The sequence below is a fragment of the Rhyacophila brunnea genome, unplaced genomic scaffold (genome assembly GCF_057557595.1).
Source record: "Rhyacophila brunnea isolate RB1 unplaced genomic scaffold, BYU_Rbru_1.0 scaffold_16, whole genome shotgun sequence".
NCBI lineage: Eukaryota > Metazoa > Arthropoda > Insecta > Trichoptera > Rhyacophilidae > Rhyacophila > Rhyacophila brunnea.
Genome location: NW_028232816.1, coordinates 16434147 through 16453762, shown reverse-complemented (window position 1 = coordinate 16453762; position 19616 = coordinate 16434147). Strand labels below are relative to the sequence as shown.

General features: G+C 33.4%; 2 protein-coding genes across 2 annotated transcripts in view; both read right to left on the bottom strand.

The window, feature by feature from the left end:
- GatB (glutamyl-tRNA(Gln) amidotransferase subunit B, mitochondrial) overlaps positions 1-19616 on the bottom strand; it is a 46876-nt gene that overhangs the window by 1161 nt on the left and 26099 nt on the right. The gene's annotated exons all lie outside the window — the stretch shown is intronic.
- Positions 1-19616, bottom strand: part of LOC147074462 (adenylate cyclase type 10-like) — a 43587-nt gene that overhangs the window by 17795 nt on the left and 6176 nt on the right. Inside the window, exons 6-17 of the mRNA XM_085943964.1 lie at positions 19378-19574; positions 19132-19205; positions 18831-18991; positions 18422-18575; positions 18213-18317; positions 16902-17150; positions 4888-5159; positions 4024-4122; positions 3303-3462; positions 1073-1184; positions 833-973; positions 261-410 (exon numbers count right to left, since the gene is read on the bottom strand). Of these exons, the coding sequence (XP_085800090.1) occupies positions 261-410; positions 833-973; positions 1073-1184; positions 3303-3462; positions 4024-4122; positions 4888-5159; positions 16902-17150; positions 18213-18317; positions 18422-18575; positions 18831-18991; positions 19132-19205; positions 19378-19574 (1874 nt within the window). The remainder of the gene's footprint in view (positions 1-260; positions 411-832; positions 974-1072; positions 1185-3302; positions 3463-4023; positions 4123-4887; positions 5160-16901; positions 17151-18212; positions 18318-18421; positions 18576-18830; positions 18992-19131; positions 19206-19377; positions 19575-19616) is intronic.

Genomic DNA, 19616 nt, shown 5'->3' with positions numbered 1-19616 from the left:
TTATAAATGCAAAACCCCAAAATATGCATTTATTAATGAAATATGCAGTTATGTCCCAGATATGCTCTAACGTCTTAAATATGCATTTATATGCACAATAAAATTTTATTTTTGGATTCTGCGTCTTTCGAAACGGATTTATGTGCAACTCCCATAGCTGTGCATACACCCTAACAAAACATGCACTAGCATATAAATCCGGGCCCTAATTATTACATATTTTTATGTATGCGGTGGCGCTATTATTAAATTTGTGTTACCTTTAACGACTAAACCTACGCAGCGGCAAGGCTTTTTCGGATCAACTGTGGCGTTTTGCGGAAGAATTTTTATCAGAACACCTTTCTGTTCACGGGTGAAATCTCCTCCCGCACATTTCAGGAAGCCGATGTCAAATAATTTTACGATGGCTGAGGAAGATATAGATTATCATTACATATAACTTCTTTACTTTTCTATTGACTGTGTCCCATCCTAATAGGATCATAATATGGCCCTCCACAGAGTTGGAGGTTTGTATTAACAGATTTTTTGTTTTACGAGAAATGGATGTTGACACTCGCTCAACCTGTTGGGTCCATACTCTGACTCATACATAAATTGAAAAACAATGTGTATTTGCCAGACCCAAGATTCGAACCTGGGACCCGTGACGTTATAAGCCGACGCATAAGCCACTCGGCCATTTATGACATAAAACAAATAACTAGTATATTATTTACTAATTCAATCCAATTCAATCACATATTTTCTAAGACGTAATAGTAATATAATGTGCATAATTTATGTTGACGATATTAGACAATAAACAAAAATGTATTCTATTTCTCACCGCTTGCTACTCGCCTGTCGCCTTCGATCTGCAGTACATTCATAAGCATCACCCTGCTGAATATTTCTCCCAGTACCGAACTACATTTCAAAAGAAGCTGCTCGAATGGGTTCAGAGAGTCGTAAGTCTTCAAAAATATCACTTAAAAACCAATCAAATAAATATTTTTATCAGGGTTTTTAGATATTCGTTTAGGATATCCATACATCGGTGATGATATAATATGATATTATGACTCACCGTCCATTGTCATTTCGCTCTCCATCCCGTCAAAGTTACAAGTGTTGACCAGCATAGCTACACGGATAGTTTTGTTCATGTTCGAATCGAGATTGACTTTCGTTTCACTCATCTAAAATGTTTTCATATATGTGTCACTACAATAATATTCAGCCCACAGACAAGTTGGATATTTTTTGACTATTTGGTCGCCTAAATATTGGACTGTACTCATTACATGATGGCAACCCTTTAATTTATGTAGTTATTACTTTTTTAATCAATCACATTTAAGGTGAAGCCTTTACTGAGCCTTTTTTAAAAAGGCACCTAGCGGAAAAATACAATTTGATAATTTACAATTTCAACTGTAATTAATAAATATGTATCTGAAAACATTAAAAAGAAAAATGAGATGATGAAAACTAATTCATAGTTTTTCTTATTATTATTATGAAATTTTATTTATGTATGGTCCCAATATTGAAGCTTGATTTGATATAAATAAAAAGGATTTCAAGTTATACACATTTATATTTTTTATAAAAATCGATGTTTTTTAAAATAGATATAAAAAATATTTAACAGCATATATACATGTGTATTAAAGGATATGTGGAAAAAAAGTTAACCTACAGTGGCGAAGACTGCCTATACCCTGTCCTGTCCTATTGGATGGAGTTAAACGATAATAGTAAACTTTTTGACTAATTCATAGTTTTAATATTTTTTATATCTATTTTAAAAAACATAGATTTTTATAAAAAATATAAATGTGTATAACTTGAAATCCTTTTTATTTATATCAAATCAAGCTACAATATTGGGACCATACATATATAAAATTTGATAATAATAATAAGAAAAACTATGAATTAGTCAAAAATCTCTTAGGCGCCGAGCAAATACAATCGGGCGCGCGGGGCGCTCGCGCATTTTTTTCAGTTTGGGCGATGAATCACCAAGGAATACAATAGAGCATACACAGCGTATGACGAACATAACGCCGCGCGCGCATTATATTTCAACGCACACAGAGTTCAGTGCGGCGTCTTTTGACGTCATAGCACGACAATAAAATGAAAATACATTGGATGTGACCAGCGAATGGGGCGCGACGGTCTCTAATTTACTCGGCTGTTGGGAGCGTTGTCGCACAGGCGCGCGCTTATTCCGCATATTATAAGTTATTCTACACCGTGTGCTTACATCATATTAAGTTACTCCGCTAGCACAATGACATAATTGTGAAAATGAATTTAGAGCCGACCAATTAATTAATAAATTTTATTGCTTTGCAAAGAAACACGAGGCGAAATGTGATCGGCGCCGCTTTTTACATAATTGAGAGGTAATGCGCGGCAAGAGGTGTGTGATTATGGTTATGTATTTATGCTTCTTGTGCCGACTGCGCTACGATCGCCGCACTCTGCTCCGTTCAATGGGCGTTATCGCTTAGGTGATGCTTAGAAAACTTAATAAACTAAATTTTAATAATAAATATGACCATAAAATATATGTAATAATAGGGTGCGGTCCGATTCAACAAATTCACATTTTATTACATTTTTTACAATAATTGTTTATCTTTGACTTAAAATAAAAAATATTTTTCTTTTTAATGTTTTCAGATAGATATTTATTAATTAATACAGTTGAAGAAAAAAATCTCAAATTGCAAGCTTCGTATTTTTCCGCTAGGTGCCTCTTTAAAAACGGCTCAGTAAAAGCTTCACCTTAATATCACTATAAATTAACAGTGACACCTGTGCACACTTTGAGATCTGCAAGTTTTTAAATAAAATTTCAATCATAAAAAAATTTAAGAATAATAAAGTTTGTCGCTGAAAGGCAACACCATGCAACCGAGGGTTAAGGTTTGAAGGTAGACTTGGTAGGGTGTTCATACGAAGTAAGCTATCACAGAATAGCATCATTTTACATTTTTTTATTATGTGGTTGATTGTCATCTCAAATATTTGTGTAACCAAATTTCTGCATATAGGTACTTCTTTCGACCATGTCTGATCCTAATAGGATCATGTGGGCCTCCACAGAGTAGAGGTTTGTATTGACAGATTTTGTTTTTTACGAGAAATGGATGTCAGCCACTTGCTCAACCTATTAGGTCCATACCCTGGCACCCACAAATTGAAAAACAATATGTGTACTTGCCAGACCCAGGATTCGAACCTGGGACCCACGGCGTATACACTTAAGCCGGAGAAAATACATAACTTGTGAAAGTTACCCTTCTATAGCTGGTTTTAAAGATATCCCAACCCCTACTGGATACACCGTCACTGGAATCGGAGTGATCGGAATCACTGGAACTGTCTTCCAGCCAAGTGAGGTCACTGTTGTGAGGAATGACCGCACCCATCTCCAACGCTTTGTCGCAAGTCATGGTCCTAAAATATAAAGCAAATCTTATTGTTGATTCGTTCATATTAAGGGCGGACGTGCTCAGCGTGGGTCAAAATGGAGCTTTTTTTCTATTTTTAAAGCATGATCCTGGACATTCCTTAAACGTTGTAGATAATTTATTTATATAATTTTGAAGCCTTATTATCCTTTATAGTTATTTTAAACATTTGATGACTGCATTAAGTATTTTTGTTACATAAAATAGTATTCTTTTAAACCCCTCGCTCTAATGTTTTAGAATATAGTCATATTTCAGTACATAAATGTGCAGTGGTGTTAAGATTTTTTACATTTATTAATTTTTAAACGCATTTATAAAACCATCAGTATAATTTATGTCGACATTATTATAGTGAAATATTTACGATAAAAAATTATATTGATAATCTCTGTGATCCCAAATTTGACAAGAATTAGTCATTTTATTATTCAAAAAATGGGCAAGATTAACACATTTGAAGATAATTCTAATGATACTGATTTTGACCTACGCTGAGCATGTCCCCCCTTAAATAATATATGATCACAATTTTAAATTAATTAACAATGGTACTTTCTTCATGGACAGCTGTTCTCCTTGTACAAGAGTTAGCAGAAAGTTTTGTATCCATCCGGGAATACCCTGGCTGAAAGCTTGTATAACTCTGAAACAACAAATAACTTTTATTTTATTTCAAATTAATGTGATAATGGCATAATTTATTATAGTTAATCCCTTATATTATTATCCTAAGAGGTATTTTCATTATGCCCTATTTATTATATTATGTAATAGTTCCACTGAAAAGTCAAAGCTATAAATTCAAAAAAAGCGTGAAATTTGAGAAACCTCAATCCCAAAATTGTTCGTTTGGGTCTAATTCTAATAGATGAATCCATAACAGATTTTCAAATATATTTATGGAATTTTAAAAGGTTTCAGCATTATTAAAAAAACAATTTTGACAAACCGTCAGATTAACTGATACATATGTGCATTTAAGTTATTTATTTATTGTGTTGTGCATTTTGGAAATCATTTCAAAAGAGCTTTGCAAAATTTCCTAGTTGCCGTAGCAGCTATTATGTACCTACTATCCATAAGTATTTTTTAAGAGATTTTATGTTCAAATGCGGATGCAGGAATATCTGCGAGTACATAATAATTACTCATAAAATGAGTTTGATCACCGCAGAAAATCTCTAGAATATTTTTGTAGTACATCAAAGTGCCTACAGGCCTAGCAGAATTTTTGTTAGCTCTCCTCTTTTTTACGTTACATACCTAATCGTAAAACCTTATAAGATAGATATATGTGGTAAGGAAGAATACCATATCATATCTAAAAACTCCTACAAATTTCATGTTCGATGATCTGAATTATTTTCATCACTCATTCATATTATAAGAAATCAATTATTTATAATACTTTTCAAGTTCTGGTGGGACAGCCTGCACATCAAGCATTTGACACACGAGAGTAGAGTGATGCCACCTGTCCAACCCTGTCAAATCAATCGTCAAGGTGGTAGGGCTGTCGAGGATCCGTTTTAATTCAACAGACGGAGGCACCCTGTTCTTATCCACACACATCATTATGATCAGTCTGTCCGATAAGATAATACGTGACAGAATGGCCCACGTCACTTCTTCAACATGGAACACGTGGTCAATGGCAAGTATGCAAAGAACGGGAAACATCTGGGAAAAGCGAACATTATAGTAATTCTACATTATCATATTTCCCCAAACAGCATTTATACATGTGTATTAAAGGATATGTGGAAAAGTAGTTAACCTACAGTGACGAAGACTGCCTATACCCTGTCCTGCCCTATTGGATGGAGTTAAACGATAATAGCAAACAAAAGGAAAAAGATATGCACTTAGACGACGGTCAATGTGTAATAATATTCCTACAGTTTTTTGTAGATTATGTCATCGTCATATACCATAATATCAATTTTTTACAGAGCAATAAATTCAAATGATAGTATCATCAGTATAATTATTATCCTTAAATCTCTTACACAATAATTTTTTATCTAAACACCACTTTGTTGAGTTTTTAACACTTTCACATTGATTTGTGCACTACCGAAATATCTTTAATTTGAATCAGTCAGAGATATATATCAATTTCAAAGTTGTGTTTTCTATTCAACACCACGTTTCTTTATACCTTTTCGTCAATCTGTCCTAAATTAATTGTAATCTCGTTTATACCTCGTTATATCATGAATTACATTTTTATTCTAGAAAACCATTTCAATCTGAAATCAGGGCAAAGGTGTACATCGCAAAAAAGGCATATTTCCTCACTAATGAAAATTTAATTTGATTTAAACTGCAATGGTAATTATGTTAGTTCATTTGTTTCTTTTAAGAGCACAATAAAGAAAACAATAGATTTTTCAAATATTGAATATTAGGGCCCAAAAGCAGTAACACCATGAAACAGCAGATCATCGAACAAAGCTTAGAGCTACTAACAATATGTTGTGAATGTTGAAATGCTGATTCAAACCAGCGCTCAAAATGGAGCAGAATGCACCGGAGCGCCGTACCGGTTCGTGAATTTCCCGAGCATGGCGTTCCTGTTCGTTAAAACCCCGAGGATTGCGTACCGGCTCGTAAAATCCCTGAAGGACAGCGACGCCGTCTCATGAATTCCTTTGGTTTCGTTAGAATGTTTCGTTCCGGTTCAGATTTAATTGAAATTAAAGAAAATACCATAAACATCAAATCATATTTTTTTATTAAAAAATTATTTTACTTGTTGAGAATCCCTGAATTATCAGTGACCCGTACTTTTAAAATGACAAAATCGAGAAGAAGTAGGTAAACTTTCAAGACAATAATAAATTGTATTCAACTATATTGGCCGAAATACTGTACTCGTACTCAATAGACAAAATGCATTCACAGAAAAGATATTTTTTGCTGTAAGGCATTTCTAAAAACTTGGGTCATAAAACAATATTGTATTGAAAAAGGCGGGGCAAAGATTTATTGCTTTGTCCAATATATTGTGCAATAATGTCTATTGATGAAGGATTTTTTTTTGTTTCAGAAAAGAAAGGGTCAAAGATGACCCTATTATTAGTTTTTAAAACGAGACAACTATGATAAAAAAAATTATCTCTCTCCATGTTTGCATTTATAGGTAGGTATCAAAGTATTTCATGTTCCTACATATTATTTTTATAATGCAGTTAAGTTACATGCCTATATATATATCGTAAGTTAATAACGTACTAATTATAAGGTATCTACCAGATAGGTATAGGGGTTATATTATCTATGCTACCAAGGTTTGAAATTTTTGAACATTTTTATGGTCAATGAGGGACAATGTTTTTTGTTGTAATAAAAAGAATTTTTAAGAGAGACAACCATAATAATTGTCGGATGAATTTTTGTATAAGAAAGTATTTTAGCTAAATTATAGGTTTGACGCCATAATTTTGTGGTCAAAATTTTTGCATTTTGTAAGGCAATCGGACCGTTCATGTGTCGACCTATTAGTATTAGTAGTTGTATGCAGCCAATGAGGTGTCAGAATAGAGAAATCGAAAAAATAAGACTCCTTAGTTTTCCAAATTTAATTATTTTAAGTTGTGGTTTTTCGGTGCCCATTACCTAACCTTCCTGCTCTACTCTAATTATTTTTTATACATTAATGATGAATTATTGATGAAGTTCGGCGGAAATACTTTGCAATGACAAACTAAGTAAGTACCGAGAGGAATAGAATAAAATAAGGGCGAACTTCGTATAGCACTGGATCGACCAAGGTTTAATCGTACGCACGGAGAAACGTTGACGTAATAAATTAGGTAGGTACTTAAAATAATACATATTTAAATAGCCTCACTGCAGATTCCAGTAAGAAAATAAAATCAAAATATTTCATTTGGGTCATAATTTTCAACAATCTCAGAAACCCATAAAATAGAAAAACATGATCCCACTAGTACAAATATTTTTCCATTTTTTTTTTAAATATTATGTAGGTGTACCAAAGTAATTGCTTCAGGTAGTTAATAATTATCTATGTAGATATATTTAATAAACAATGCTACATTCGTATATTTTATGTAGTTATTATAAAGTTTTAAAGGGCGGCAAAAGTCTGAGAAAATTATTTTTCAATGGTTTTATTAAAAATATATTTTATTCAGTTATATAAACTGAATCTTATGATGATTGATGGGGTATACAAAGTACATATTTACGTTGCTTATTGCCAAATGGTGGCACTTACCACAAAGCGGTAAATCGAAGAGTTAAAGCGAAATATACCTACAAACATTACCTATATTCTTATTTAGGCACTTAAATCAGATATATAACTAATTAATCACAGTCGTATACTAAAATACCGAAAACATTGTCATAACAAAATAAATTAAACTTTTCTGCAAATATATAATAATGTAATAATATATTCTTTTATTTTTCTATTCTTTATTATGAATAAAGGAAGAAAATTTGAATTTGTTTCATGAATTTGTTTCAGGGATAATAAAAAAGTCGCCTGCATTTTTGCGTTTAAAATTTTTTTATAAATTGTGCTAATTTGATCATTTGAAAACGCTTTGCATTATAATATTCATTTTATAAATTAAATAATTCAAATAGGTCCATAGTACCTAGTCAATTATTTTATTTCTTTTAATATTTTCTCATTCCAATTAGATTCATATACGTTTATTTATGTTTGTATAATCTCCTATATATTATTATCCTAAGAGATTTTGGAAAATACACCTACAGCTCATTTAAGCGACATTTTATTGTTATTTTTACATCTTCACTTCGAAATGTGCGCTACCGATTCATCTACCGATTGAATTGAACACATTTCAGAAATTTTCCATGATTTTACATGTACGTGACGTTTATATCCGATATGTTCTTACACATCGTATGCAATAGCCATATTTACTGTTTACGACCCACAGAATGACGTCTTCGTCGCTTAAGACCTTCTAATCCTTTATTTGACAAACGAATTCGATTATTTTTATTCAAATATCGTAATGTAGGCATTGGCGCACTTTTTTCCGGTGAAAAAAACCATAATCCTGGTACAATTCACTACGTATAATATCTTTTGACAGGAGCGTGCGCCACTGTCCGCCATTTCATAGATAACATGATATTCCAAATTTGATTTTTTTAAATACTTCTTTGTGGCTGTTACGCACTATTTTTTTTATTGAATAATTACCTAAGCTACTAATTTCCATAGATCACAATATAGTCATATTAAACTAACAAAGTTGCCATTGCAAACAATGAAAGAAATTAATACAAATTGTTATAGTTATCAAAATGAGTCATATTGTATAATATCTACCTATTTTTATCGTCCCTATCAACATAAATCTTGACCTATCCACTGAGGCCTCCTCAGCCTTATTCGACTCCTTACTTACACATGAATTGTTATATTTATCAAAATCAGTGATATTATATTATTATCTACCTATCTATATATAATGCCATTATTATCACGAGCCTCAATAAATCCACTGCTGGATGAAGGCCTCTCTACGTTGATTGTATTATTGATAGTATTGAATTTCTAATGTTATTTATCTACATATTCATATCGTCATCATAATCATCATCATCATCAACCAGGATCAATCCACTGCTGGATGAAGAGTTCCGCAACCTGATTTTACTACTATTGGTTTAACGAATTTGTGATATTATACATATTTCTATCCATCTTATCATCATCGACTTGAACCAATCCACTGCTGGATAATGGCCTCCCTAGCCCGAATCTACTCCTTTCTGTTATATGAATTGCTGTATTTATCAAAATCGGTGATACTATATTTATCTACATATGCATATTGTCATCATCATCATCATTAATCAGGATCAATTCTCTGCTTAATAAAGACCTCCATAGACTGATTCTACTCCTTTTTTTCATATGAATTTCTGTATTTATCAAAATCGGTTATATTATATTTATCTACATATTCATATCGTCATCATCATCATCATCATCACATCGACCTGAACCAATACACAGCTTAATAAAGACCTCCCTAGCCTGATTTTACTCCGTTATGTCATATCTCTGTATTTATAAAAATCGGTGATATTATATATTTTATCTGCATATTCATATCATCATCATCAACCAGGATTAATCCACTGCTTAATAAAGACCTTCCTAGCCTGATTCTACTCCTTTCTGTCATATGAATTTCTGTATTTATCAAAATCGGTGATATTATATTTATCTACATATTCATATCGTCATTATCATCATCATCATCATCGACCCGAACCAATCCACTGCTTATTAAAGACCTCCCTAGCCTGATTCTACTCCTTTCTGTCATATGAATTGCTGTATTTATCAAAATCGGTGATATTATATTTATCTACATATTCATATCGTCAGCATCATCATTATCATCATCATCATCATCGACCTGAACTAATCCACTGCTTAATAAAGACCTCGCTAGCCTGATTCTACTCCTTTCTGTCATATGAATTTCTGTATTTATCAAAATCGGTGATATTATATTTATTTACATATTCATATCGTCATCATCATCATCATCGACCTGAACCAATCCACTGCTTAATAAAGACCTCCTTAGCATGATTCTACTCCTTTCTGTGATATGAATTTCTGTATTTATCAAAATCGGTGATATTACATTTATCTACATATTCATATCGTCATCATCATCAACCAGGATCAATCCACTGCTGGATGAAGGGTTCCGCAACCTGATTCTACTACTATATTAGACATATTTCTATCGTCCTTATCATCATTGACCTGAACCCATCTACTGCTGGATAATGGCCTCCCAAGCCTGATTCTACTCCTTTCTGTCATTTGAATTGCTGTATTTATCAAAATCGGTGATATTATATTATATCTATTTATATTTCCATTATCATTATGAGCCTGAATCAATCCACTGGTGGATGAAGGCCTCTCTAAGTTGTTTGAATTTCTGTCGGTCATATGAATTGCTATATTTATCAAAATTGCTGATATTGTATTTACCCATTCATAATATCGTCATTATCATCATCAACCAAGATTAATCCACTGCTGTATGAAGGTTTTCCCAACCTAATTCTACTCTTCTTGGTCATATAAACTGCAATATTTTTTTAAATTTGTGATTTTATATACCTACCCATTTATTTCGTCATTATCGTCATCAACCTGTATCAATCCACTGCTGGATGAAGGCCTCTTTAAGCTGATTCCAAATCTTTAGGTCTTATAAATTCCTATTTTTATCAGATATAATAATATGCATTGCTTCATTATTTATCAACATTTGTCTCGATATGAATGTCCCGCACCGGGAAACTATATTGTTTAAGGTTAATTTTTAAATCAAAATATTATTTTTAAAATATTATTCTATGGCTCCGAGCATTTATTTTTTATAGACAATGAAACAAAATAATGTTTAAATTTATTTTTTATGCTGCTAACCTTTTTCTATTATGTAAATGGGACCCGAAAGAGATTAATATTAGCGTTATATTGGATCGCTATTTATGATCCGATTGATTTATGACGATTGAGATGTATAATTATTTATCATATTTAAATGCACATACCTACACATATATTGTATTAAAATTAAAATGACAGTGGTAGCAATCGGCGATTGCCAGCTGTTCTGCTAGGCCTAGCAGCCTGAAATATTGAGAAGGCCAGACTCCAGAATAGACTACGCACATGACTCCAAATTTGTACTGGCAGTGACGACATGCAGATCGTAAAACTGACAAATCAGCTAAATTTTCAACTGTCTGACGTGAATGAAAATCCATCCCGAAGGGAAAACTATGGCGCCGTCTATACACGCTTTACAATTATTATATTAAAATCCAACACCAAGTCACTATGACGAAAAGCTGTCTGCAAGACCTAGCGAGACAGACTGGCGAGAGCCAGCTGGCTCAGCTAGTTATTATTAATGCATGTTTAGGTTAAGGGGGGACATGCTCGTCGTAGGTCAAAATTGAGTTTTTATTGTATTTTCAAACCATGATCCTGGACACTCCTTAAATGTTGTAGATAATCTATTTATATAATTTTGAAGCCTTATTATCCCTCATATTTATTTTAAACATTTGATGACTGCATAAAGTATTTTTGTTACATAAAATAGTATTCTTTTAAACCTCTCGTTCTAATGTTTTAGAATATAGTCATATTTCGGTACATAACTGTGCAGTGGTGTTAAGATTTTTTACATTTATTAATTTTTAAACGCATTTATAAAACCATTAAGGTAAACGTACCAGTAGTTGACCATTTAAGAAAAAAATTCAACAAAAATAACGATTAACGTTTAGCATTACACCGAATGTTGGCAAAGCAAGTCTACTCATAATGGATCAAATGTCTTAATTAATACGACAAGACAAAAATTAAGAAAGGGTCTGTTACAAAAAAATTGTGTTCAATTTTTCAAGACCATGTTTTTGTTCCAGTAGTTGACCATCCAAAAAATTGAAAGTTCCAGTAGTTGACCACTATATGTTTCAGTAGTTGACCATGTCTAATCAGGGGTTCCAGTAGTTGACCACTATATTTCTCAGTAGTTGACCATGTCTAATCCGAAGGCTTTATGGCAAATCTGTCATCAGAGTTGCCTCAGGGCTTCCTGTCAGACCACTCTAGCCCATAGCTACTTGAATCAACTTGGTAGCAATGGGCGGTTTAGTAACAAGTTACATAGGAGAGGATTTTGTTTGACAGCCAATCATCAGCTTTGTTCGGGTAACAAAAGGTGCAAAATTAGTTACTTCAAACTAAAAATACAAAAATATATTTATTTTAGCAACTAAGTACATACATACTACATAGTAACGCATAGGCTCAGTACTTACCAAAATAAAACTTAACATAAAAATCCTTAGATATTCCAAATAAAGTCCAACACCGGAACTAAATAAACATTACGAGTTTTGCTTACTTGTGTCGGGTCATTTATGTGGGATACTACAGCCTTCCATTCATGGCTAAGTACATCGAATTGCTCTGGCCATTTCCATAGTCTCCCGCACTTTTGCGTCGATGATATAGTAGCTTTTACTTTAGAAATATGGACGATTTTCCCCGGGAAGTATTATAATATAATGTTCATTAATGACTTTCATAACGGGCAGCCATCGAGTTTAAGCTTAAAGCTTTCATCACTATACTTATGCCATTCACTCTCCGCTTAGTCTGAAATGTCAACACTTGGGTTAGAAGACTCAGAAGAAGAACGCATTTTCTTCTTGACTGCTTTCAATTCCCCCATTTTTTTTCTTCCTTTGCTTGCTCATTTAGATCTTTCTTTCTTTGCCTCTCTGCAGCTCGTTCTTTTTTCAACCGTTCCATTTCTTTTTTCTTCCTCTTTTTGTTTAGGAAATACTCCTGGCAAGTGGGGTGGGGGTTTTTTCCCTTTTTTGCTTTCTTCTTGAATTTTTCTTCCCCTTCACCGGGGAAGAAAAAATGTCTCTTGAATGGACTACGAATATTTGATGGACCAGCCACGGGTTCACTGGCGATTGGAGACGAAGTATCATTACAAATCCTTATACCAGCCTTAGGTGCACTGGCGATTGGAGACGAATCACCATCACAAGTCGTTAGACCAGCCACAGGTGCCCTAGCGATTGGAGATGAAACATCATAATAATTCATAGTATTCCAGGCGGCCAAAGACATCATATCATCGGATTCCTCTTCTTGCAATGCTGAGTCATCGCTGAGTCTGACCAGGTCAGGTGGAGTGATATTTTCCAACTCATTTTTTACTTTTCGCCACACTGCGAAGAGTGACTTATCATCTTCATCAGGTTCATTGTTTTTGCGGAATGATTCAAGATTTTCCTCATCAATGTTTTTACTCAGGAACTCCTCTAAATACCGCTTGGGTTCCTCTGATGTAACCATTGAAAGCACACTTTACGATTCTCCTGGTACTGTTACAGCTTAAGGGCTCCATGGACAAAGTCCACATTTTCGGAAATGTCTTGAGGAATTCTTTTGTACTTGTAGAGGACTGTCGTTGGTGTGACAGCCCCACCGACACTCCCTGTTACTATGACGGTTATGCATTCTTTATCGTCGGCATTTACCTGCTGGTACACTGTCTCGATTCCTTTTTTGGCTAAGACCCTGCTCCCCTAGGGGCGGCAGGTTATATGAAAGTATGGTGAAGCAGGCAGGTTATATAAAAAAAGTATGGTGAGGTAGGCTGATAAACAATTTGCGGCAAAACTAACGTTAACATTATTAATTATATGGGTACGTTATAATGACCAAAGTAAATCCTCCGTGATGCCTTGCATTTTTTTTCTCGCGTCGCTATTTCTCGTAAGTTGTCGGCTATTGTTGGCCTGCTTCATTCAGTTGCTATATATTCAGGGCTATAATTCAAGAAATTTTTGTTTTCCGAAGAAAAAATACACAAACCAAAAAAAAAAAGTTGACGCCTAGGTCATCTACTGGACAGAACCACCCTAGACACTTCTAATTAATAAATAATCATCATTCCATACTTATGAATGTAAAAATTGTTCAAAACTAAGTAACATAATTTTATTTAATTTATCTAGTAGTTGACCACCCTGGTCAACTACTGAAAAAGTATTAAAAAAAGTTTGAGTAGTTGACCCCCCCACAAACTTGCTTCCTTGTAAATATAACTTAAAAATTACAAATGATATCGATACTTCAATGTTATGACTGCCCGTAATGCATTAACTTGATATTATGAAGTCAAAAACATTAAATTGCCATATGCTTACATCCACTGATATCCTTAACAGTTTACTTAAGAAATTAAAAATAAAATGCTTACGGCGTGATGTGTTGTTTTCAAATAGCTGCTATGACGCTCCTATGACATATGGTGATGTGTTAGTTCCTCAATCCGACCACAGATGGCTTCACTTGTCTCAACTTTACAATTTAGAGCAATCCCGTGTCTACGTTTCTTATTTTGGGCATTTTATTGAAAAAAGGTCAACTACTGGTACATGGTCAACTACTGGTACATTTACCTTAGTATAATTTATGACGAGATAATTTTTGTAAAATATTCACGATAAAAAATTATATTAATAATCTCTGTGATCCCAAATTTGACAAGAATTGGGCATTTTATTATTCAAAAATCGGCAAGATTAACACATTTGAAGATAATTCTAAAGATACTCATTATAAGCTATGTCTTTGACCATTCAAATGTGATAAACATCTTATGAATAATGATTGCTTTATAATAATTATTGATCTAAGAATAAGGTAGTGTTTTTTTTAAATACGCCATTTCTTTTGGCATTCCCCAGTGGTTAAGCTACAACATACGGCCGTAGCCATAAATTGACAAACTATAATTAAAGTAAGGAGTAAAATTATGTTAACGCGCGTGTTTGAACATGTACTTAAGCAAATTTTTTTTTATTTTTTTTTAAACGGTACATATTCAAACACGCGCGTATGGCTACAGCCGTATGTTGTAGCTTAACCACTGGGGAATGACAAAAGAAATAGCGTATTTCAAAAAAACACTACCTTATTCTTAGGTCAATAATTATTATAAAGCAATCATTATTCATAAGATGTTTATCACACTTGAATGGTCAAAGACATAGCTTATAATAAGTATTTTTAGAATCATCTTCAAATGTGTTAATCTTGCTGATTTTTTGAATAATAAAATGCCTAATTCTTGTCAAATTTGGGATCACAGAGATTATCAATATATTTTTTTATCGTGAATATTTAAAAAAAATTATCTCGTCATAAATTATACTAATGGTTTTATAAGTGCGTTTAAAAATTAATAAATGTAAAAAATCTTAACACCACTGCACAGTTCTGTACCGAAATATGACTATATTCTAAAACATTAGAGTGAGAGGTTTAAAAGAATACTATTTTATGTAACAAAAATACTTAATGCAGTCATCAAATGTTTAAAATAACTATAAAGGATAATAAGGCTTCAAAATTATATAAATAGATTATCTACAACGTTTAAGGAGTGTCCAGGATCATGGTTTGAAAATACAATAAAAACTCAATTTTGACCTACAACGAGCATGTGGGCCGTTAACTATTTTGTAAATTTATAAGTATTATTAATATTTTAAAAAGTTCTAATGAATAGGTACTATAGTGTATTGCGGGTAGATTAAAAAAAATATAATGTACATTATATAAAAACTAAGCTTATTTATACTATTATTATAGATTTATAATCAAGCCCCCAAAAACGTAAAAAAAAACAAATTATTTAGGTGAATAGAATATTATTCTTCGTCAGGACCTCATGACTGAGGATCACTTCCTGAATGATTTGGCTGTCGAATAGCCTATAAACGGGTTGGACACACTCCTCTCGGCATTCTTAGTAGACCCGTGGCACTCATAAATTGGTGCAACTATCCGGGGCATCCATTTTTTTGTTTAACATTCCGATGAGGCGTGTTTGAAAGACAAGACAGCGCGGATGACACAAACTAACACTAACGGTCCTAATAAATATTACAAACCACTGGTGATGATAACCACTGGTGGATGCAACAACTCGCAATAACTTATAAGTGAACGTGTAGCGCTATTAGGGTGGAGTGTCTGGGTAGGGGAATGTCTCTCTAAAAGTACGGTATTCCGTTTTTGACACGTCGGGAAATTATTTTATTAACTCTGAACCCTTAAAGATCAATAGAAAAAACATAATAGATATTTTTCAAAATGGACCCCCCCCCCAAACCAATTTTCTGTATGCGCGCCTGGATATATATACAATACATTTTGGAACATGATATGGCGTTCCGGTTCGTGATATTTTCTATTTCGAGCACTGATTCAAACAAATTCATTTCCACTACATCAGCATGTACGACTAGATTGGGATGCTTGAACGTATCTGCAGGTATCGAAGTTCAGCAGAACAGCTCTGGTGCCCTCAGAATTTTTTCTATCGATTACGATCAATTTTCATTCGGCTTTAAACCGAGCACAGATGTATAAATAAAATTGTTGAGTGGATAAGCTAAATTATAGAAGTAACTAACTCATTTACAAATTAGATAATAATAATGATATATTATATACTTCATCATAATATTACACTTTTATATACTATTTAAACCGAAGGTAAAATTGTCCATAATAATTGTTTTGAATAAAAGCTATTTTTGTTAATAATTCTACGTTAATCGAGTCAACTATGTTGATAGCTGTTTCGGGCTATAAACCCATCTTCGGAACTATAACTATACGGACTATAACTGCCGCTTGGCCTTAACGGTTACACTGGCAATTGGCTTCCATAATTTTTTTTGTTGCTTGCAAAATGGGGTTCAATTTTGTCAGTACATGATAGAAATTTATTAAATAGTAACTTAAAATGATACCTTCTCAAGCAGCGCTTTCAATACTTCGATACAACAGTCGCCTTTTTCTTCATCAGAGAGTTTATAATATTGCAACGAGCTAGGAAAACTGACATCACAAATATCATTGATGGAGCATAGCCGCTTTCTTAACTGACTATCACCGATCAAGTCACTGATTTTCTTTTCCCAAGCGACGGGGAAGCTTCTTTCTGAATGGGATAAATTCAATCCAAAAAGAATGAATTTATTCAGCAGGCTATATTTTTTCTGTAAGAAATAACAAATTTAGGTATGCGTAATGAAAAATAATTATCATCTGAGAATACTTATCACTTTTCTTTATAGTTTTGTTGCTCACTTGAAGACAACAATTTTATTGGTCGACACTATTTTTCGCAAAGATTCCTGAAAGTAGGTACTCTCCATGTCGAGTGATATGACAGAATCTCAGTATAATTATTGATGTAAAGTATTTAAGTAAATTTGTATTAATCCCCATGTCGGCAGGTATGTGTGCCTCTAATTTTTTATTATATACAATATACATACTACAATACTGATATTTTGTGAGTTCATTTCTCTTGAAAAGTGTGAACCGCATTTTTTTAGATTTCTAATATACCACAGAAATTTGAAACTGTCGAATGAGATGATACGCACTAATTTCCGGCCTTCTGTTGTGCTGTATTTATTATATTTTTCTCGCCCTCCGAGCCATTCAATATTTGACGATAGGATTTATTCATTTTCGCATCGAAACAGTGCTATAGATAGGTATGTATAATTTGTTGACTAGAAAAATTCACGTGGTGGCCACCGATCTGCCACAGGAGGTAGCCGATAAGAAAACTCACAGTCAATCGGTATCGACTATAAACAACATTTTATTGTAACTTTTACAATATGTAACTCAGGTAGTTCATGAATTGAAACACTTGATATCAGTGGGCCTATTCTGTACACAAGGCAACTTGACGGTAGTTTATCATATTTATGTATTGAGGCGGCTAATTGTTTCAATAAGTTAACCGTCTAAACTGTCAAAAAGTGCTATGTTTTAACAACCAGTCTCTTGGCTCTGTTAACTTTTAGAGCAAGATAGACAGTTTAGAGTATTAGACGGTTAACTTATTGTAACAATTATAATACCTCAATACATAAATATGATAAACCACCGTCGATAGCTGCCTTGTGTATAGAGTAGAACCACAGGCGCGGCAGATATATTATTTTAATAATAGTTATAGCGCTACTGCTACAACCTACCACCCCTATTAATGGACAGGAATGGGAGTCGACCTCAGTGGCTACTATAATATTTAGACTTACAGTTCTGTCACTAGGATCCAATGCTAATTTGCACACTTGAACTGTTTTCGGTGTGATATTCAACATCTCTTCCGCTAGTCTTGTTTTCCCAATCATCGATTCACCCTACGTGGAAATGTTCACAGTTAAAATAAATTAGTTAAAACGATCGCACCTCACCTATTGTTAATTATATTATTACTTATGTATTATGTCTGCACATTACTTACCTTTATAACAAGGACACTCGGTAAAGGGGTGGATACTTGAGAATCTGAATAGAGATATTCTTCTTTATCAAAACATTTATTGATCCAAGTTTTGTATTGTAGCAATTCTTTCTCCCTTCCGACCAACGGATATGAGCTGGTCACAGAACGTTTACTGAAAAAAGTAAAAATGCAACCTAAATAAAATTAACTCTCATGAATAATCATAAACAAACTAACAATTTATTAGAATAATAAATTAATGCATTTAGGTCCCAGAGTAGGTACGGTACACTGCAAATGCCATCTTTATATTAATCATTACTCGCATCATGAGGTTATGACAATGTCTGTTGAAACCGTTTATCTGTTGCTTGAATGCCCACTAGTATAATAATCGATATCCTCAAACGTGTTGCGTTATACTTACTTCTTTTTCAAATGAAATTCATAAATAGGTCCGACGTTAGTCAATCCTTTTAGCACTTTAGGTTCCATCAACGAGAAGTGCTCCCTGTTGAGTTTGCTTTGAAGAAATGTTTCTTTATCGCATGTCACCTTATCTGGGTAGGCGACCATTAAGCGAGCACCCTGTATCGAATTGAACGTTGAACTGATTAGTTTACTACTATAAAACATTTTGCTAAAGAAATATGTTATTTTCAATGATTAAAAAATTTACTTTCAATTACGAGTGAATTCTTTGAAGGGTTTTGAGAAACGATTCTTACCTTGTTAACACACAGAGCAATTACGGTGTATTCTCTCCGCAATGTATGACCAACAACTCCGCAATATGCAAGACCTGTCGATGAGTATATTTGATTATCAACAATAACAGCGATATACTATGACGTTATTATAGAATAAAATTGGTGAATTTTTCGATTTACACAAAATTTTGAATTATGGGTGTTTTGACTATTTACAGAGTTATAAGTAAGTACTGAAGTATATAAAGTAATAATAATAAGTACCAGTAGTGACTCCGATGGATACGCTTTTGATATTTTCATGTTCGGTTAGTTTATCTCTCAATTCTAAAGCGCAGTTCAATGCGAATTGCGTTTCCAGCTCATGTTTGAGCCCTCGCAAGCCGAACACGATCAAGAACATCATGTCTTTATCGAACAGGGAGACTTTATTCAGAATGCCCCTCCTCTTTTCGACCAATCTACAAAACCGAAAGTTACTCAATACCATATTATGAAAAAAA